The sequence below is a fragment of the Jaculus jaculus genome, chromosome 1 (genome assembly GCF_020740685.1).
Source record: "Jaculus jaculus isolate mJacJac1 chromosome 1, mJacJac1.mat.Y.cur, whole genome shotgun sequence".
NCBI classification, from domain to species: domain Eukaryota; kingdom Metazoa; phylum Chordata; class Mammalia; order Rodentia; family Dipodidae; genus Jaculus; species Jaculus jaculus.
The window spans coordinates 52,063,947-52,086,230 of record NC_059102.1 but is presented as its reverse complement, the minus strand read 5'-3'; the positions used below and the strand labels follow the sequence as shown (position 1 = coordinate 52,086,230).

General features: G+C 41.5%; 1 protein-coding gene and 1 pseudogene across 1 annotated transcript in view; one reads left to right on the top strand and one right to left on the bottom strand.

Moving 5' to 3' along the window:
- Positions 1-11,433: 11,433 nt before the first annotated feature.
- The window catches only part of Ric1 (RIC1 homolog, RAB6A GEF complex partner 1), a 127,346-nt gene continuing 116,495 nt past the window's right edge, over positions 11,434-22,284 (top strand). The window contains exon 1 of the mRNA XM_004653178.2: positions 11,434-11,577. Coding sequence (XP_004653235.2) covers positions 11,434-11,577 — 144 coding nt within the window. The remainder of the gene's footprint in view (positions 11,578-22,284) is intronic.
- On the bottom strand, positions 14,244-14,364 carry LOC123457850 (annotated as a pseudogene).

Here is a 22,284-nt window from a genome sequence, read left to right as displayed (position 1 = left end):
ACTTTATATTAATGATATTAGTAACTAGCATTTGGGGGGAATATGTACAAGTGCCATATATAATCCTGAGTACTTTTATATGAATTACATTATTTAATCCCTACAGCAATCTGTTGTGGAATTTTGAACCTTAGAGAAATTAAGAATCTAGCTTTTTGTTGTTTTGTTTTATTTTGCTTTTAATCTTTTAATATTTTACTTATCTGAGAGACAGAGAAAGAAGCAGGGAGAGAGTGAATGGGCATGTCAGGGCCTTTACCCACTTCAAACAAACTCCAGATACACAAGCCACATTGTGCATCTGGCTTTACATAGGTACTGAGGAATAGAACCTGGGTTCCTAGGCTTTTCAGGCAAGCACCTTAACCACTGAACCATCTCTCTAGCCCTTGCTTTTGGTTTTTGAGCTTTTCCATTTGTTTTATTTTTGGTGCTTGGGCTCAAGCCCAAGACCTTCCATGAGCTAGGTAAATACGTTACCACTGCACTATAGCCCCAAGAACCTAGACTATGAAACCGCCTAGCCTTTGACATTCCTCCCACTTTGTGAGCCCTGGCTTTTGATTGTGCACTTAGATAGTGCACTAGATTGGTGTATTAGGTACCAGCTATGGTGGTTTGAATCAGAAGTTCTTAACAAATTTATGTGTTCTGAATGCTTTGTTCCCAGCTGATGGCAATTTGGAAGATGGAGCCTTGCTAGAGGAGGTGTGTTGTTGGGGGTGGGCTTAGTGGTGTTATAGCCAGATCCTCCTTGCTAGAATTGGCTTGCTCTCTTGCTGCTGTTTTTCACATGGTACGGCAGAGGTGATGTTCAGCATCTGCTCATGCCATACTTTACCCTGCCATCATAAGTTTCCGCTTAAGACTTTAAGCCAAACAACAACAACAACAGAACTTTCCTTCCATCAGCTGCTTTTGGTCAGGTGTTTTATCCCAACAATGAGAAGGTAACTATAATACCAGCCTCGTATTGTTGATGCCCTGCCCATGTCTCCTTGGACCTTACCAACAACCACCAGCTGTATACCTTCTGTAACAGCTAACTTTACTAACTAGAGCCCAATTGTGATCATAAGCATGTGGAGATTAATGCCTCCCAAAGCAGCCCTTGACCAGTGACCGATAACAGTTGGTGTTTGCTGGGGAGATAGCTCAGTGTGTGTCATGTGTGGATGCTCTGGCTCCTTTGCTTTTCTGGAAGAGTAACTCAGAGGTATAGGTTCTACAGTGGTACCCAGAACTCCCCAGAGTAAGTAAGCCTCAGTTACTCATAGCATTAAAATGCTTTCTTCTGCATGAATAGTGATAGGATATTTTAATCTAATCTTTAGAGCATCCCATCATTTAATACTCATTCTCAAAGTTTAGAAGATTCCCAATATCTTGCCATATTCTAGCCAGTGTTGTCAAAAGGGATTTGGCTTATAGAACTGAATTACCACTTTTTTTTATGTCTTTTCTTTAAAAAATTTGTTCATTTTATTTATTTATTTGACAGCGACAGACAGAGAGAAAGAGGCAGAGAGAGAGAGAGAGAGAGAGAGGGAGAGAATGGGCATGCCAGGGCCTTCAGCCACTGCAAATGAACTCCAGATACATGCGCCCCCTTGTGCATCTAGCTAACGTGGGTCCTGGAGATTTGAGCCTCAAACCGGTGTCCTTAGGCTTCACAGGCAAGCGCTTAACCTCTAAGCCATCTCTCCAGCCCCCACTCACCACTTTTTAAAGCAAATATTAACAGGGAAACCAGATTTTATCTGCCTGATCATGAGAGGTATCTGCTTGATCATGGTAAGTATATATAGGCAATTATAAAATTCCTTTTCTAACCCACAGATGGCTGACATGGACATTGTGTCCTTATCAATTTTGTTGTTGGTTTTGGTTTTATGAGATAGGATCTCCTTGTAGCCTAGGCTGACCTGGAATTTACTATGTAGTATCAGGGTGGCCTTGAACGCACAGCAATCCTCCTACTTCTGTCTCCTGAGTGCTGGGATTAAAGGTGTGCACACCACACCTAGCTCAATTTTTTTTTTTTTTTTTTTTTTTGGTCATATTACACAAGAATCAGAGTGAACTTGTTAGAACACTATGTTTGGTTGGAGTTGGGGAAAAGTAGGTAGAAAGTGAAGGTGAAATGCTGTTCTTGTTTCCTCAGCGTCCTATAAAAGAAGATGGTCCTTAGGTTGGAAATAACAGGCAGTGGTGGTTCAAGGGAAAAGGAGAATCAACTCCTGGGAAGCTGGGGAGGAAAGGAAGGAAAGATTGGATAAAAGCAAGACCAAAACCCAGTAGGGCAAACACCAGATCCTACAGTTCCATGGCCAGCATCTGTGCCTCATGTTGGAATCATCTTAGCTCCAAAGGGCTTGGGTAGCCCCACCCTTCCAGCTCTACTCCCTGGCACAACATACCCTTTTTCTTGGGCCAGCTCCATACCATGTCTGCAGCTTTACTTAATGGTTGTCCCACGATTGTGACCTCTCCAACATCTCATTGTAATTTAGACATTGGCTCTATAGCTTCTACAGCTTCACATAATTAATTCTCTGAGGCTCCTTGCAGGGACCCCACCCACGCCACACACGTTACATGACCTCAAAGGCTTCTCAAACCATGATCCAAGATGTCATGGCCCCTCAGTCTTTCATCCTTCATGCTTTCAAGACCAGTAATCACATAGATGGCATGGCTAAGTTCTGCTGCCAGCTCTGGGTGGAACCTAGCTTCCTTGGACCACAGTTACATTGGCCTTTGTGTGCTGATCCAAGTGTTGTTTCTCAGCAGGGAACCTCTTCAATGGCATTCTCAATTTAATCTATTGCTCCTCTTTAAAATGAGTTTAAATCTATACAAGATAGAGCCTCAGATGGGTGAGGTCTTACCCTTGGAACCTTTCCCATTCCTCAAGGTACCTATTTACAATTATGCCAGTACTATGTAGATTTCTTAATTGTGCCAATCTGTTTAACAATTACAGTGGCTTTCTCAGTTCTTTTGTTTACAACATCAAATTCATTCTTAACCAGGTATGGTGGCTTATATCTGTAATCTTAGCACTTAGTAAGCTCAGATAAGAGGAAGAAAATTTCCATGAGTTCAAGGACAGCCCGAGCTACAGTGAGTTTCAGGTTAGTTGGCCTAGAGTAAGACCAGCTTCAAAAAAAAAAAAATTATTCAATTCCACATCAAATCTTTCTTCCCCATTTTCTTTTTCACTGTAGACCTGGATCAAAGCAGTGAGCAGTAACCATGGCACAGCTTGAACACTATTCTTTTAAAATATTTTATTGACCAAACAAATTATTCATTATTTTTTAATCCTGCCACATTTATGTTTTCAGAATATGAGAGGAATGAAGACAATTTCTTTGTCAGAATATAACACAAATGACCTCTAGTCCAGTTCCTAATAGAGTCCTTGTTTCCCTCTGAAACTTTATGAGACAGACCTACTCTATCCACATTTTTCTCATCACTCTGGTCTTCTAAACCCCCACAAGAATAACTCATTAAGTTCTACTTACTTCATCCTAGTACCTTTCTAGCCCAAAGTTCTGAAATCTTCCATTATCCTCCCACAAATAAGTTCAAAGGCCTATGAACCACATGGTCAGGTTTATCACAACAATAACCCCAGACCTAAACAAGGAACAAAATTGCTTATCATTATTATTATATGCTATATATAATTATATGTGCTACATTTTATATGCAACTTGGAGTACAGGTTTGTTTACACTAACATCACCACAAATACATGAGTAAAGATTATATTATAATGTTTATGATATCATATGTAATAGGAGTTCTTCAGCTCTGTTACAGTACAGGACCACTGTTGTAGAATACTATTGAGTAAAACATCATTATGCTATGCTAATAATATTTCCTCAATGGTAAATAATTAAAAATGGCAATAATACAAGGAACACTATTGCCATTTTATAGCAGTGTGGATGTTACAGTTAATATTAATATTTGGATGGATAAAATTTTCATAAAGCTATTAATTTCAAGAATTGTGCTTGCTTGGGATTTATAATTCCTGAAGAATCAGATTTAACCTACTAAAAAACATAATAATGGGCAAAAGCAGGCAGAATCTCAAACTGTTATATGATAAATTGGGTTGTTATAAGTAGACATTGCATTTTGCTCTAAGACATCTAGGGATAGCACAATAAATATAAAATTTTGGCTGAATAGAAAGAGGCAGAGAGAAGCAGATTGAGAAAGATATCTGAATTTGATGAACTCTCACATTATGGGGTTAGAATCTTGGGGATGGAGAGATGGCTTGGCAGTTGAGGTGCTTGCCTATGAAGCCTACAGACCCAGGTTCAATTCCCCAGTGCCCATGTAAACCAGATGCACAAGGTGGCACATGTGTCTAGAGTTGGTTTGTAGTGGTTGGAGGTCCTGGTGTGTCCATTTTGTCTATCTGCCTCTTTCTCTCTCTCATCCTTTCTCAAATAAATGAATAAAAATATTTAAATTTTTTCCAGTGCCCTTTTCTATTTCAATAAAGAATACACACAAAATTTGAATATGGCAGTTTTATACTGGAGTACTGGTTTGATGCACAGTCATGGAGAATAATTGCTATTTTTCTGTAATTTAAGTCAGTTATCAACCAATTTTTCATTTCTAAAAAGACTTAGCAGTGTGTGATTATACAACCGTGCAATTGTACCATTTGGGAAGATGAGGCAGGAGGATCACCAGTTTGAAGCCACCAGTCTTGGCTACAAAAACAACTAAAAGCAAGGGGCTGGAAAGATGGCTTAGCAGTTAAGGTGCCTGCCTGCAAAACCAAAGGACCAGGTTCAATTCCCCAGGATCCATGTAAGCCAAATGCACAAGGTGGCATGTGTGTCTGGAGTTCATTTGCAGTGGCTGGGTGCCCTGGTGCTCCCTCTCTCTGCCTCTTTCTCTGTCTCAAATAAATTTTAAATGATACTTTGTGTTTTTTTTTTTTGAAAAGAAAGTGTGACTCTTTCCCATTTTGCTTGGTTAGAAGAGATAAGATTTTTCACTTCATTTTCTAGTTTGTGGTAATGTTCCAGTCCAGATATCTTATTTGCACTCATCAAGGCTTATGAACGATAAGCTATCCTACCTTTATGGCTAACTAATGACTACAAGCAATACTTAGCAGTGATCCGTGAGTGGAAATGTGGACAAGATAGAATGATTAGTCACATATGCATAATTACTGAAACACTATTTTTTTAAAAAAATATTTTTATGTGCATGAGAGAAAGAGGGGGAGAAAGAGAGAGAGAGAGAGAGAGAGAGAGAGAGAGAGAGAGAGAGGGAGGCGGGGGGGGGGGATTGAGTACACTAACCAGGGACTGTAGCCACTGCAAATTCCAGAGGCATGTGCCACCTTGTGCATCTGGCTTTATGTGGCTACTGGAGAATTGAACCTGGGTCTTTAGGTTTCTCAGGCAAGCACCTTAACTGCTAAGCCATCTCTCCAGCCCTGAAACACTCTTTTAAGTTTAAACATTTACATGGTTTATTATTGAAATTTTGCTTTTGCCAAAGACCAGACAACATGCACTGTATTTTACTATGAAGGTGGCCCTGGAGATTACTTAGTAATACTGCATGCAACTGGGCATTGATGCCCACATGGACAAGTATGTGAGGAAATCAGCATTATTCCCAGGAAGAAGCTTTACAAGATGGCAAGATTACACCATGATAGGGGAGGAGACAAAGGAGGGCGATAGGAAGAGGTTACAATCAGGGTACATTGTGTATATGTATGAAGGTTGTCACTAAAACGTTTTAAAAACAATTACTATGCCATGAATCTGAAGCAGATCAAGAGTGGCCAGACAAGGGATTTCATTAGTCCTCTTGAATGGTAAGAGGAAGAAAGAAAAAGGAGAGATGTTTCCACCCTAATCAGGTCACTGAAATTGATCTTGACACGAAGGAAATGCCACTGCTTTGGACTTTGGCAGTCTGTCCAGATCACAGGTCACGCAGCTACAGTTGGAATGAATTTAAAAATGCCACATATTGTTTGAATCATTCTGGTATGTTGTAATATTTTCGGTAAATCCAGGACAATTTTTTAAATTTCATATAATACAGTGGACAGAATAATAACAATGAATTTTCAAGGACTTCTTATTCAGCTCCAAAGGTTTATCCTTCCGTGGCCAATCTGTTTCAGATATGTATTTCCACACGTTTTGCTTCTCTATGTTATTTTGAAGCAAAAAAAAAAAAAGACATCATATCATTTCAGTTCAGTTATTCGTTATCTGTTTTTAGAAAGTACAAATAATAAAGACTTCAGGCTAGAAGCAAATGTACCAGTACACATGACACAAGTGTAATAAAGTTGAGATTAAGAAGATAGCAAAGAGTTGTGAAGCAGAACGTCAGCTTCCACAGTGGATATTACCATACTCTCTTATGGAGGTCCCCAGATACCAAGAGAGGTGCACTCAGAAGCCCCTGAATATGTGTAAAAGTTCACAGTTCCTTTTCTCCTAATCTTTTTCTCACTAGTCTTAGGATGATGCCTGAAACGCCACATTATTATATATTACTCCCTTAGATTTGCTAGCACTTACTTCAAGGATCTCCAAAGCAGGACAAATGGGACACTGTCAACCATTAACAAGTTCACAATTTTAAATAACTTTTTTGTCATTATAAAATAACATAAATTCTTTAAATATAATTTGGAAAAATACAAAAATGCCCACAGAGAATATAATGCCCATATGCAAGATAACTTTTTAAAACACATTTTATTCTCTCTCCTCTTTTTTTGTTAGACATACATTTCTTCATAAACATTGGATATTTAATATAATGTATTTAACTTATTTTCGTTACTTAATAGTATATAGTTACAATATTTTATTGTGAAATAGGATGATAATATTTTGGGGGAGATATTTATTTTTCTTTCAAATAACACTTATGTTGAGTTTGCTTTTTGAGATAGGCTCTCTTATAGCCCAGGCTAACATGTGTGTGTGTGCATGTGCATGCACACACACGTGATCAGGTGCACATGCACGAGTGCATGTTACGTATATGAAGTCCAGAGGATAGCCTTACATGTAATCTCAAGAAACACTATTCATCATTTTTGAGACAGGGTGTTTTAGTAGCCCAGTGCTCACCAGTTATGCTGGACTGGCTGGCCAGCAAGCCCTAGGAATCTTCCTGTCTCCATGTCCCCAGTGTTGGGATTATAGACTTGCTCTACCATCCCAGCATTTTTGCATTGGTATGTGGTAAAGCAAACAATTTACTGTCTGAAGTATCACCCTAGCCCTTGTAAGATATATCTGTTGCCTTAGGAAGTAATCATAAAAAAGCAAGACTTAGATGTAAATATATTTAAAGATATCTCTATAATATATATATTATATGCTACCCTCTAAGGATTTATGTTTACACCTATAGATTAGTGCTGCTCTCACTTTTGGTGAGAAGCTTCTTTTTACAGATGACAATGACTGCTAGTGAGACTAAAAATTCATTAAAGTACTGAGAAGAAATGACTGTTGGTTTCAGTATTAAATGAGACATCTAAATTACTCCCTCCAAGGCTCGGGGAATATTGTGGAAGAGAGAGCTGAAAGAATGTAAGAGCCAAGGATGGGTAGGAAGGCTTTGGAATGCTGTCTTCTGGATATGAAGTGGCAGTTGCAGTCAGGATCTCGCAGCAGCTGTTGTTACTAGCATAAGACCTAAACAATACTGGGTGTAACCATATTGTGTCATGTATGAAAGAAGAGCACAAAACTAATAACACACCAGGGGCTGGAGAGATGGCTTAGTGGTTAAGTCAATTGCTTGTGAAGCCTAAGGACCCAGGTTTGATCCCCTGGTACCCATATAAGGCAGAAGAACAAGATTGTACATGTGCCTGGAGTTCCTTTGCAGTGGCTAGAGGACCTGGTGTGCCCACTCTCTCACTCTCTGCTTCTCCTCCCCCTCCAATAAATAAATAAATAAAATTTTTTTTGGAGGTAGGGTCTCACTCTAGCCCAGGCTGACCTGGAATTCACTATGAAGTCTCAGGGTGGCCTCAAACTCACAGTGATCCTCCTACCTCTGCCTCCCGAGTGCTGGGATTAAAGGTGTGCGCCACCACTCCCAGCTCAATAAAATATATTTTTTAAATCCACATCAAAATAGAAGAGGGATGAATTAGAAAGAAGAAGGGGTTCGATGGAAGGGAGGAAGGGAGACAAAAGAAAAGAATGGGAGGGGCTTATAATCGAAATACATTAGGTGCATGTATGGAAATTGTCAATACAAAGTTTAAAAAGAGATTTTATTTTGACAGAAGCATATGTGTACCTATTAACTTTTGTTTATCAGTTTAGTCTTAGCTCAGACTATCCCAGTAAGTCTGACCAGAATGAGATGGTGGGAGACAGAAAAAAGATGGGTTGTGCCGAAATTCAGTTTTGGTGAGCCAATGAGTTTACTGGATTTCTCTGCAAAGCATGGGTGAGGGGATTACTTACAGGAGCATGGAGCAGTATTATAGCAAAGCAGCAGTAACATCGAAAAGTCTCATCTCAGCATGGGTGACAACATCCCCATAGCTGCTTAGATGGAGCTCCCTGTCCCTTGATCTTCTACCCTCTATGTACTTCATCTCCTCCTGAGGCCATGAGACATTGTTCATCATTGCACACAGCTGGCACCTTGAGTGCCTGAGCTCAGATGAGGGTCTGACTACTTTCCCCAGGCTCTTCTATCTATGGGGAAATGTCACCAGGCCCAATTCCTAGAGTCACTTGTGCGTGGTTCCAGGTGCATCGGAAAAAGCTGGCGATAGTTATTTTTCTTGGAGGACAGCACACCCAATACTGGTCAGAGTCTACCCCTCTACAGTTGGTTACTGCTCCCGTAGCCTTGGGTAGTGGTCCTGTGACTTTAATCTCAGCTCTCCCAGACTTGATTTCCTGAGCTTCCCTCCTCCCCGCAGGAGGGAATATTTCAATTTGGAGGAACTTGCTATGCAATGCTAGTTCAGTGAAATTGTTAGTATATTTTACAAAGTTAAAATGTCATATTACCAAGTTAGAAAGTTTAGTCTATAAGGTCACAAGCAACTCTTAGGTAAGAGATTTTGGAGACAGATACTTTCTTCTTCTTCTTTTTTTTTTTTTGAGGTAGGGTTTCACTCTAGTCCAGGCTGACCTATTCACTATGTAGTCTCAGGGTGGCCTTAAACTCAGCGATCTTCCTACCTCTACTTCCCAAGTGCTGGGAGGCTAGAGTTAGATATTTCAAGCCACCATTCTAAGAGAGAAAGGCCCAGAGGGTCTCATCTCTCTCTCAATGCTTAGGAAGCTAGCACAATTCATGTCAACCCAAAGACCGCTGGATCCTTGGAAGAGCATTTCTTTTTAGGACTTGTGACTTTAGGCACATTCTGGTAATACAGCCTCCTTAAGAAAATAACAATCTAATATCAAATATTACTTTCTTTTGAAGCTTTACTGTGGAATTAAATCAAATCATGCATTTGAAATTATTGCTAAACGTTAACAGCTACAAAGTATCTTGGTCGAGGAATTAGATTCTGAAGTTGGCAAGTAAGGTCAAAAGTGAGTACACTAAAATCACTTAGAAGTTCCTAAGTGACACGTGAGCACAGGAAGGTAATCACATGAGAACACAGCCTGTCTGCAGAGCAGGCCAAACATTCTCTCAGTAGAATTTGCGGCACTTTTGGCACAACTATGTCTAAGATGAAAAACATGATGCAATGTTATTATTCGTTTACAATTTTATACTGGCAAGTCAAGAAACCTCTTTGGGCCTCTGTATTTATAGTCTAATGGTGTAGCTCTGTTGGATCATCGTTTCATCCACTGTTTCATCTGAAAAATATTTTCAAAGTTTACTATGCTCAAGACATTCCAGGCTGCTATGCTGGGGGTGGGGCCCACCAGGAAGGAGATTCTCTGTAGTATGAAAGGCTGGTGAGTGGTCAGGCCTTTGCTTTGATCCCATTCTATGGAATGCAGCAAGTGTACATAAAAGTTATGGAAAGTTACATATTTTGGTAGCTACAATGCTGTATCTAATCTGAACTATTACTCGGTCTTCTTGCTTGCGGCTAATATTCCTACTTTTTAATGTTGGTTAACATTTTTCTAACTGAAAAAAAGTAACACAAACATGGAAAAATTTAAAGTGAACATAGCAAAAAATACGAGAAGCAACGCTTCTACTCCAGAGCCCTCTTCCTCCATCTTCACCTCCTATCCCACCCTCCCGCAAACCCTATTACTCAGGGTTAGAAAAAGCGGCTATCGCTTTTAAGGCTGGGTATTCGTGTTAAGTATCAAGCTACACTACTTCCAATCTGATCCAACTCAGAAATCAAGTACACATCTTTTGCTTTTTAGAACATGCTTCAGTGAGGGTGTAAAAGCGACAGCCTCGGCTTTGTCTATAGCATTGTAGTTGGCAGAAGGGCAGACGGATGCAAACTAACAATCACGTGCTGTACTAGATGCAGTCCTCAGAAGGCAGGGCCGAAAGCGTCTCACCGCAGCGTGGTTTATCACTCAGTGAATCAAGACCCTGCCCCGCGTGTAAGCCGCATAAGGGCAGGAACTTCATCACCAGCGCACACACCACCACTGGGTACAGACGCCAAACCACAGCGCACAGACCACGGCGGCGCCAAGTGTGTCACTTGCCTCGCTGTGTCCCTCGGCCCGGACGACCCGCCCCGGAGACCCCGCCAATCCGGGGAGGAACTCGGATCTGGCCAACCCGGGCACTTCCCGGAGCTTATCTCGGCCTGGGCGCTGCCCGGGTCAGGTCGGATCATTCCAGGTCGCCAGAGCCAGGCTCGGAGCCAAGCCGAGCCGAGCCGAGCCGAGCCGAGCCGAGCCGAGCCGAGCCGAGCCGAGCCGAGCCGAGCCGAGCCGAGCCGAGCCGAGCCGAGCCGAGCGTCTAGCACGCTCACGCTGCACGGCCGGTCAGGATGGGGGCGGAGCCTCAGCACCCCCCTCCCCCCGGCGGGGTGGGGGAGGAGGACGCCGCCCGGCCTCCCCGCAGGCCGTGCGGCGTGGCGCGGCGTGCTGACGCGACGCTGACGCTGACGCTGACGCGAGCGGGGGGCGGGCCCGGGGCGGGCCTGCGGCTCCTCCCGCCTCTCGCTCGGGGACTCGCCTCCCCCACCCTCGGCCCGTCAGCGCGGGTGCCGCGGTCGCGTCGCGCAGCATCGCGTCGGCCTGGCCCGGCTTGGTCAGCGGGCAGATGCCGCGAGCTGCCGCCGTCGCCCCCGCCGTGTCGGCCGGTGGCGGTGTGGGAGGCGGACGCCTGTCCCGGGGTCGCTGAGCCTGAGCGACACGGCCGGCGACAGCCGGGCGCCGAGGCGGCGGCGTCGGGGGCCGCGCGCGGACCATGTATTTCCTGAGCGGCTGGCCCAAGAGGCTGCTGTGCGCCGCGGGGAGCCCGGCCGAGGCGCCCTCGCACGTCCAGTCCGACCCTCAGAGGGCTTTCTTCGCCGTGCTGGCCCCGGCCCGCCTCAGCATCTGGTACAGCCGAGTAAGTAGCCCTCCCCGGCGCCTCGGCGGCAGTCCGCCCGCGACCTCGTCCCCGCCGAACCCTCTCTCTGGCCGGCGGCACCCCGGGATCCCCCCTCCCGCGCCTCTCGGCGTTGCGCCGCCGCCGCCGCCTCGGCGCAGACCCGCGTGCTCCCGGCCGAGCCCAGACTTGCCGCCCTCGCTCCCCGGGAGCTCGTCTGTTTGAACTTTCCCCGCAACTCTGGCGCCTGAGCTGTCCCGGCTCCCGCTGCCTTTAAAGGTCGTCGTTTGGGGCTCGGGGGCCGACCTGGTGGCCGACTTGGGCAGGCCCCTTTTTGTAACTTATTTCTGAACACTTCCAGTTCGAGTTCTTCGTGTTTACTGCGGGGCTGGGTGGCAGCACCCCTCTCTTCCCCCACCGGGCCACATCCACCGTCCCCTCCCCACCTTCCAGACCTCTCCCGAGAATGGCATGGGACCCCGAGCCGCGACAGCCGTCTGTACGCGCCGCTGCGTGTCATAACACCTGGAAAGAATGAGACCCGAAGAGAGCTTGGGGCCACATTCTCGTTTTGTGTTTAGTCCCTGGCTTTTCCCTTATTGAGTCTGCTTTCCAAGAAGATAAGAGCAATAACTTGAAAACCTAAGTGGTGGGTGGGGTACTCTCTGCTTTGTAAGGGCTGCTTTGCTGGAGGTCTGCCTACTGGGGACTAGAGTACCGAGTATACTAATGCTCCCCACCTTCAAAGAAGACTTCTTAATCGATGGCACGGTGTTCTCTTTCCAAAGCCAATATAACCAGGTGGAGTTTGCTGGTGACCTTACTAGATATATGTGAAATACTGGTTTTACTTCGGTTAAGCCCCTTAAGTCTCTCCTTGGTACCTTTGGAACGCTTACCATGCCCTTGACTGTCTTTACAAACAGCTGTGGTAAAACTGATAATAGGATTTAGGTAATTCTAGTGTCTCTTCTATTTGACTGTAATAGTTCGGCTGTAAATCAGACCATTTGTTATTAAGTCTGGTCTGACCTAATTTTGAAATGTGTATCAGAACAAAACAGGCTGCTTTAAAGAGCACATTAGCAGTATGATATTCTGTCTGCTTAATGGAATTTTTAAACGTGTATGCTGCATATCATTTGGTTCCTTTTTTACATAGTTGCATACTTTAAAAAAATATATCATTAATTTATTTATTTGAGAAGGGGAGAGAGAGAAAGAGAAAGAGAAATTGGATACTCCAGGGCCTCCAGCCACTGTAAACAAATTCCAGATGCTTGCGCCCCCTTGTGTATCTGGCTTACATGGGTCCTGGAGAGTCAAACCTGGGATCCTCTGGCTTTGCAGGCAAATGCCTTAACCGCTATACTTGATAATTTGTTTAGGTGTATGTAACTATTAACCTTAAAGCAATGCATAAAAGCATAATTATAACCTGAACTTTAATAGTTTTTTAAATATAGTATGTCATTTCATTTGACTATAACAAATTATAAAGTCTACAATTTACTTTTCTTACACCTAAAAGGGCAAATTTAATTTTAGACAAATGTAAGTTTAACCTGAGGAATGAACAGACCAGAAAAGCTCTAGCTACCTTACTTCCTCCCCACTCCCCGCACAAAAAAGATGCCTTAACTTTCTTGGGACATTGTGACTATTAGGAAACATCTGTTGTTCAGTTTTTGAATTTTATACAATACAAAAATTCGAAGGCAGTTCTGGAACTTAAAACTACTCGTATTACTCTTTCTCACAAACACATCTACCTTCCACAGATGTTCAAGGGCCACTTGCATCTATCTGTCTAGTGTCAAAGTTGGGGAATATATGGATTCACAGCGAAATAAAATTTAAAAATACCTTAGGGAGCCCCATGGTCCTCTGGGTTTACATTATCTTTGACCTCAATCTCTGGGCACAAGCTTTGTCATTTAGAAAATTGAGTTTTGAGAGGTGCTTGTAAGGCTTGTGATTTCATGGCTGTTTAAGTAGGAACTTGTACCATGCTCCATTTTCCAGGTCTTCTCTTCCTGGGCTGTATGCATGTCTTGTCGTGTGAAAATGTTCATTTTGATTTTCCAGTCATGAAACATTGTATGTTAATAGAAGTTTAAGTTAACATACTGCTGAAAGAAAAACTACCTTTAGGTAAGCAAGGAGGCTATCAATTATATGCACATAATTTGGAGTGAGTTGGTTTGAAATGTTTGCGCTAAAAATATAAAAGCTCTGATTTGGAGAAGGTTGTAGGTGCAAGTAATTCTGTAGGTTAAAATGAATTTTGGAGATCTCAAGGGTTTGCTGAGTTGATGTGTTAATAAGTAGCTGTTTAGGGCATATGGAGGCAGGGAGAGATGCTGAAAGGGAGGGGAAAAATGTATAAAAAGATTGGCTTATGGGCTAGAGGGATGGCTTAGCAATTAAGGCATTTGCCTGCAAAGCCAAAGGACCCAAGTTTGATTCTCCAGGACCCATGTTAGCCAGGATGTACAAGGTGGTGCATTAGTCTGGAGGTCATTTGCAGTGGCTGGAGGCCCTAGTGTGCCCAGTTTCTCTTTCTCTCTCCTAAATAAATAAATAAAAATAAAAAAGTGTTTTAAAAAAGATTGGCTTACTTGAAATTTTGTTAGGGCTCACTTAGTAAAGTAAGATTTCTTAGGAGGAGTACATTCCCTCCCCTGAGGTGTTTCTTTCTAATGAAATGGCCATCTCATTTCTAAATTTCTGAAATGGCCAACAGACCATAGAAAGACATTTCTTTAGTTTGAAACCAGCAGGAATGCATTTTTAAAAGGGGAAAATTAACTTTGTAGAAGAAAGATTCATTTAATAGTCTAAGTTGCTTGTTTTAAGGTCCAAAAAATTGCTTTGTGTGAAATGCTGATTGCCTGTGAGACTATGGAAACATTAAGCTAAAATTGCCAAGAATAAGGTGTACATTTTATGGGTCTTCCAATGAACTTTTATGTACGTCTTATAGCTGCTGTTAGGTACCCTAAGTAGCTACTTGGAATTCCAGTGTTAAAAAGTCGTATCTCTTCAGACTTACATTCTAGCCCAAATCTGAGAAATACACAATAGTGCTGTTTGGACTTTTATGAACAAAATAATTTCTGTAGATATTTCCCTTTTAAAAAAATATTTATTTGCAAACAGAGAGAAGAGAGACAAGGAGTGAAAGAATGGGTATGGGCCTCCAGCCACTATAAATGAATTTCGCTTGCATGTACCACTTTGTGTATCTGGCTTTACATGGGAACTGGGGAGTCAAACTCAAGTCCTTAGGCTTTGCAGGCAAGTACCTTAATCACTAAGTCATCTCTCCAGCCCTCACTTTGTTTTTTGATAAAGAGTCTAAAATAGCATGTTTCATCAATAAAGTGTGAGGGTTTTATTGCTTTGTTTTCAGTGTAATGTGTTACTGTGGGTTTGCTTTCTCAAAATTGTTACTCTATTTAAAAGTCCTAAAAAACTACTTACCAATCTATAATGGTATTATCCACATACTTTGATGCCCAAAACCAGTGTTTAAAAAACAGGCTTGCTGGGCGTGGTGGCAAACCCCTTTTAATCCTGTCACTTGGGAGGCAGGGTAGGAGGATTGGTATAAGTTTGAGGCCAGCCTGAGACTGCATACTGAATTCCAGGTCATCCTGAGCCCTAGAGGAGACCCTACCCCCGCCCCCCCCAAAAAAAAACAGGCTTGATAGTTCACACCTGTAGTCTCAGTATTTGGGAGGCTGAGGCTATAGAGTGAGACCCTGACACAAAACAAAGGTTTAGGGGCTGGAGAGAGATGGCTTATTGGTTATGGCATTTACCTGTGAAGCCTAAGGACTAAGGTACAATTCCCCAGTACTCATGTAAGCCAGATGTACAAGGTGGCACATCCGCCTGGAGTTCATTTACAGTGGCTAGAGGTCTTGGTGCGCACATTCTCTCTATCTGCCTGCCCCCATCAAGTAAATAAAATATTAAAAAACACCCCGAAAACAAAGACTTAGTATATATGTGAGGTTGAGGTGGCAGAAGTGGAACTTTTTGATGAGACAGTTAATGTATTTCTGTCAAGAGATAATAAAAGGATTCAGCTTAGAGGATAAAGATATTCTATAAACTGGGATATGATTTATGATTAATGTCAGTGCTGTACATATAAAAGGGTTTCCCCAGAATATTCCTTTAATATACTCCTTAACTGTGAATATAAAAGCCTACATATATTAACCTCAGAAAACCTTAAAGTGTTGTCATTCTGAATTAGTCATTTTGATTTTCAGGTCACTGATTTAAAATATTTAAATTATCTTCAGAAGTACTTTGAATGCTAATTGTAAAAGATAGCATAAATAGGCAGTACATGAAAGGGAGAAGGAGTAGTAGTATATGTAGAACGCATTCTACACAAAGATGTTAATATGTAATATAAATGAAGGAAAGTCTATTGAGTTATTACTGTAGGTTACTATTTTTAAAAAGCTGAAATGTGGCCTGGGAAGATGGCTTAATGGGTGAGTTCCAGTTTCAATAAGAGTCCCTATCTCAAAAAGTAAGGTGGAGAGTAATTGATAAGACACCCAGTGTCAACCTCTCATCTCCATACATGTGCATCTGCATTCACATGTACCCACACACATACATATGCACACAACAACTGCACTGGTCAAATAATCACTCTTGTAAATAATACTTTTGGTATGTCTGAGCAAAACCTTGTATTTCTGTTATGTGTTAATGTTGGAATATCCCTGCTGCTGTGTGCATGGAAAACACATTGAGACAGGTATCTCAAGAACCAAGCTGTAGGTATATAATTACCTGTGTTCTCAGAAAGGCTTCTTAGACTTTATCTCTACTTTCTCAACATTGCCATTTTTCACCCTATCAACAGTCACTGGGTTACTACCTCCAGAGAGCTTCCTTATGAATTCACGGGCTGAAAGTCTTCTAGGGTTCAGTTTTTGTTAAAGTAAATAATTGAGAATGACATTTTAAGGTATTTTGAAGTTCACATATATAGACCATCATATTCACAGTTAAGGACTACATTAAAAGAAATAGTCGATTACAGGAATAATCTGGGGACTTCTCCTACAGTGTACAACAAGTATATTCAGTCATATGCCAGTGTATAGAGCAGCTTTATCCTCTAAGTTGAATCCTTTTATTATTTTTTGATAGAAGTCCATCAATTGTCTCATGAATAATGTTCCACTTTTACTGCCTCAGTCTCACATACATACTAAAGCCTTTGTTCAAACTCCTTAATTTAATATCAGAGACACTCCCATACTTTATTGCCCCATCCCCACTTATTAACATATTAACTATCTTTTAGCTTCTGTTGCAATCCTCCTTTCTCCATGAGTCATTCCTTTCTACCAGAAGCGTCCACGTTGATCAACTATTTTAGTGTCTTCCCCTCAGCTTTATTGAGTTATTGTTGACAGAAATTGTATGTAAATAAGGTTTAGAGTGCATTTTTATACATATACATTTAGATTGTGTAGTAATAACCACAATCAAACTAATACGCATGGCCATCACCTTGCATAGTTCATTTTTGTTTGTGATGAAAACACCTAAGTTCTACTTTAAGCAAATTTCAAATAAATTACATATGTGTATATATATATATATATATATATATAGATATACATATATATATATATATATATTTTTTTTTTTTTTTTCTTTTGAGGGTAGGGTCTTACTCTAGCTCAGGCTGACCTGGAATTCACTCTGTAGTCTCAGGGTGGCCTTGAACTCATGGCAGTCCTCCTACCTCTGCCTCCCGATTGCTGGGATTAAAGGCATGTGCCACCATGCCTGGCTTTAATACATTATTTTTAACTGTAGCCACCATATAGTACAGTATATTTCTAAAATTTACTAGTCTTGTAACTAAAAGTTTGTACTTTGACCAGAATCATCCCATTTACCCCACTCCAACTCAATTACTGTGAGACACTGTTGTTTCTATGAGTTTGATTTAAGATTCCATATATGTGCTAGCTCATGTAGTGAGTGTGTGGCTGGCTTATTTCACTTAGCATAATGTCATTAAGGTTCATTCATGTTGTAGCAAGTGTCAGGATTTCCTTTTTTTTTAAGGCTAAATAATACTCCATGTCCTACATTTTCTTGATCCATTCTGTTGCCAGTAACTTAGGTTATTTTCATATTTTGATTGTTTTGAATAATGCTGCAGTGAATATGAGTGTGCAGGTAACTCATTGAGAGTCTCTGTATGTGCTTAGTAACCTCACTTCTGTAGACCAGTAGATGCACACTAAAAATGGTGTTACTAAATCATATAGTAGTTTTGTTTTAAAAGCTTTTATGACACTTCCATGTTTCCCATAATGGCTATAGAAGTTTACATTCTCACCAATAGTGTCCAGGAGTTCTTTCTATGGTCTTACCAACATTTTTTCATTTGACTTTGTAAAAAACTTGATAGTTTGCATACATGATATTTTGATGATAATAGATTCCCATTACTATTTTTTGTTTTCCCTATCACTTCTCCCTTCCATTGAACCCTTTCTTTCCAACTAGACTTTTTGTTTTGATGTCTCTCTTTTTTTTTTTGTTTGTTTGTTTGCTTTTTGCCCTCCTCCATCACTTATGGTAACATGTTGATGGTCCTTGAAGCGGTTACCTTCTTGTTGCTGGCAGAAAACATCCCAACTAGAAACGGCTGATGGAAGGAAAGGGCTTATTTTGGCTTACAGTTTCTAGAGCAAGTTTCATTGTGGCTGTGAAAGCATAGCAGAGCAGACAGCTGAGGTGTCATCTTGTCACATCAGCTGTAAGGAATCTACTCGTGAGAGCTCAACACCCAGTGGGGCTGAACTGATAAACATGAAGGCCTACTCCGAGTGACATATTTCTTCCAGAAGGGCTCCACCAGCTGGGGATAAAGTATGAGGGTTAATTATAAACACATGAGATTATGAGGGACATTTCACATTCAAACTACCACAGACCCAACATTGTGTAGGTAATGACAGCCATTGTGAGGTTATGAATGCATTAGCTTCTTCCTGTCCAGAAGACAGTATTCCAGAAAACTCCTCCCAGTCCTTTGGCTCTTACCTCCTTTCTGCCACCTCTTCTACAATGTTCCCCAAGCCTAGGAGGGTATGGTAGAGTTGTTTCATTTAGTGCTGAACACTCAACTGTCACTTATTCTCTGCACTTGAAGTTTTGAGTGTCCCCAGTAGTCATGACCATCTGCAAGAGTAGCACTAAATCTGTGGGCATTTATATAAATATTTACAGAGTAAATTGATAGGCACAACATCCCCAATTAGTTAGACAACTAATAGTAGCTTCCCCTCTAGGGCCTAACCTTTTAAGCCATGGGCTTTTGATTAAGTTTTCAGTACCAGGCGTAAATTTCTTTCTGTGGAGTGTACTTCAAATACAGAGGGCAGTTGTTTACCTTTGTGTTGATCAGACAAAACACCCCATCAAAAGCAGCTGATAGGAGGAAAGGGTTTATTTTGGCTTATAATCTCCATGGGAAGCTTCATGAAGGTAGGGAAGAGATGGTGGAGCAGAGGCAGGACATCACTTCTGCCATAGCAGTTGGGAAAACAGCAACAAGAGTGTGAGCTGAGCTTTGGCAAGGAGGGAGGAGCTGGCTATAACACCCCCAAGTTGCCACCAGCTGGGGACTAAGCATTCAAAACACACAACTTTATGGGGGACATCTAATTCAAACTACCATAGCCTTTTAGTAGTAGTCATGCCACTGTGTACCAGTGGACACATCTTGTATAACTGGCCATATGAGTAGCTCATAGGGTCCACTGCTAGGTAAAACTGTTGATAACTTTCCAGTATTGAGACAATTAGCCAGCAGAGAGGAGGCTTCCAGCTCATTTCCAGCTTAGATTCTCTTGTGTCCTGCAGGCAAAGTAATAGTGTCTTACCATTTAATTCTGGTGGGGATACCCAAGAACATTGGTAGCAGCCTTTATTATTTGGGGGGCCTCCCTGACCAACTCACTGAGAGGATTCTCACCCCTGGCACTGGGATTTTCCTGTAACAACCTATGACTTCTGGGCCAACTTTCCCCACCCCCACCTGGTACTTTTGCCCAACCTCTCTCCTTATTTTAATTATGTTTTTAAATTATCTAACAAAGAAGTAGGTTTTTATATGGTTTTAGTTTTGGTTAACTCTCTGGGCTACAGTCCTCTCTTTCATTCCCCATGCCTCACACCACTTAGGCCTTAGTAGAACTTCCAGTATCTGTCCCTCTATTCAAATATCCACTTTTCCTTTTCTGTTTTTTTTTAATTTAAATTCAGTTTTATATTATTTATTTGAGAGAGAGAAAGAGGCAGAGAGAGAGGGGGAGAGAACAAGAATGAGAATGAGTGCACTGGGGCCTTCAGCCACTGCAAATGAACTTCAGGTGCATTAGCCACCTTGTGCTTACATGGTCCTAGGGAATCAAACCTGTGTCCTTTGGCTTCCCAGGCAAATGCCTTAACCACTAGGCCATCTCTTAAGCCCTTTCCTGTTTGTTTGTTTGTTTTTTAATATTTGAGAGAGGCAGACAGTGAGTATGGGTGCACTAAGGCCTCCAGCCATTGCAAACAAACTCCAAATACACTTTGTGCATCTCGCTTTATGTGAATAATATTCTCTTTAAGTTCTCCCTCTTCATCTACCCTATTTAGCTTTAGCTTCCTGGCCTCTTAATACTGACTATTATTCCAACTTATTTGCAAGTTAAAAAATTCAAAGGTGGGATCTTGAGTGTGAGAGAGAATATGTGGCATTTGTGTTTTTCTGAGCCTGGATTATCTCACTTAGAGTAATATTTTCCAGATCCATCAATTTCCCCACAAATTCATAATTTCATTTTTCTTTACAGCTGAATAAAATTCCATTGTGTACCTGTTCCACATCTTCATTATTTATTCATCAGTTGATGGACATCTAGGCTGATTCCATTTCCTACCTATTGTAAATGGAGCAGCAATAAACATGGGTGAACAAGTATCACTAAAGTAAATTGTCCTTAAGGTATATGCCCAGGAGTGATATAATTGGGTCGTATTGTAGATCTGTTTTTAGCATTTTTTAAAAAAAATTTTTTTTGGTTTATTTTTATTTATTTATTTGGGAGCAACAGACTGAGAAAGAGGCAGAGAGAGAGAGAGAGAATGGGTGCGCCAGGTCTTCCAGCCACTGCAGACGAATTCCAGATGCATGCGCCTTGTGCATCTGGCTAACGTGGGTCCTGGGGAATTGAGCCTTGAACCGGGGTGCTTAGGCTTCACAGGCAAGTGCTTAACCACTAAGCCATCTCTCCAGCCCTGTTTTTAGCTTTTTTTTTTTTTTAATTTGAGAGCGACAGACACAGAGAGAAAGACAGACAGATAGAGGGAGAGAGAGAGAATGGGCGTGCCAGGGCTTCCAGCCTCTGCAAATGAACTCCAGACACGTGCGCCCCCTTGTGCATCTGGCTAACGTGGGTCCTGGGGAACCGAGCCTCGAACCGGGGTCCTTAGGCTTCACAGGCAAGCGCTTAACCGCTAAGCCATCTTTCCAGCCCTGTTTTTAGCTTTTTGAGAAACCAACACATTTGCACAATGGCTGTAGCCAGTTTACACTCCAACTGTTCCTCTTTACCCACACCCTTGCCAGCATTTGTTATCAGATATTTTTGATGGTAGCCATAGAATCTCAAAGTAGTTTTAATGTGCATTTCCTCAGTGGCTAAAGATGTTGAACATTAAAAAAATTTATTTACTTATTTGCGAGAGAGAGAGGCAGATAGAGAGAATAGGCATGCCAGAGCTTCTAGCCACTGCAAATGATCTTCAGACATATGTGCCACCTTGTGCATCTGGCTTTATGTGTGTACTTGGGGAATCTAACCTGGATTCTTTGGCTTTGCATGCAAGCACTTTAACCACTAAGCCATTTCTGCAGCCCAAGATGTTGAACATTTTAAACTTTATTGGTCATTTGTATTTCTTTTGAGAACTCCCATATTATGATGGGATTGTTGTTTTTATATTGCTTAGTTTTTTTTTAATTCATTACATATATTCTAGATATTAATGCTCTGTCAGATATATGCCTGAAGATTTTCTCCCATTCTATAGATTGTCTCTTTACTCTGTTGCTAGTTTCCTTGTTTGCACAATAGCTTTTTAGTTTCATGATATCCCACATGTTGATTATTTGCCTTATTTCCTGGCCTACCTGGATCATATTCAGAAAGTACTTCTCTATGCCCATATCTTGAAATGTTATCCTTACTTTTTCCTCTAGTGATGTCAGAGTTTCAGGTCTTAATGTGGAAGTCTTTGATCCTTTTGGAGTTGATTTCTGTGTGTGGTGAGAGATAAGGCTCCAGTTTCAATATTCTACATATAGAGATCCAGTTTCCTGGCACCATTTGTTGAAAATACTGTCTTTTCTCACAAAACAAACTGCTTTGTTTTGGTGGTTGTATTTAATTGGTTTTTCCTAAATGGAAACTCCATGCCTGATACAGAATAGTTCCCAAGTCACATGTGGTGATACTTATAATCCCAGTCCTTGAGAAGTGGAGGCAAGAGTTTCCAGTTGGAGGCTAGCTTGAGCTACATAGTGAATTCCAGGCAAGTCTAGACTACTGCATTGTGGGACTTGGTGTTAAAGAAAATAAAAATAAAAATTGGCTTTTTCTTAAAGCTGGATGAAAT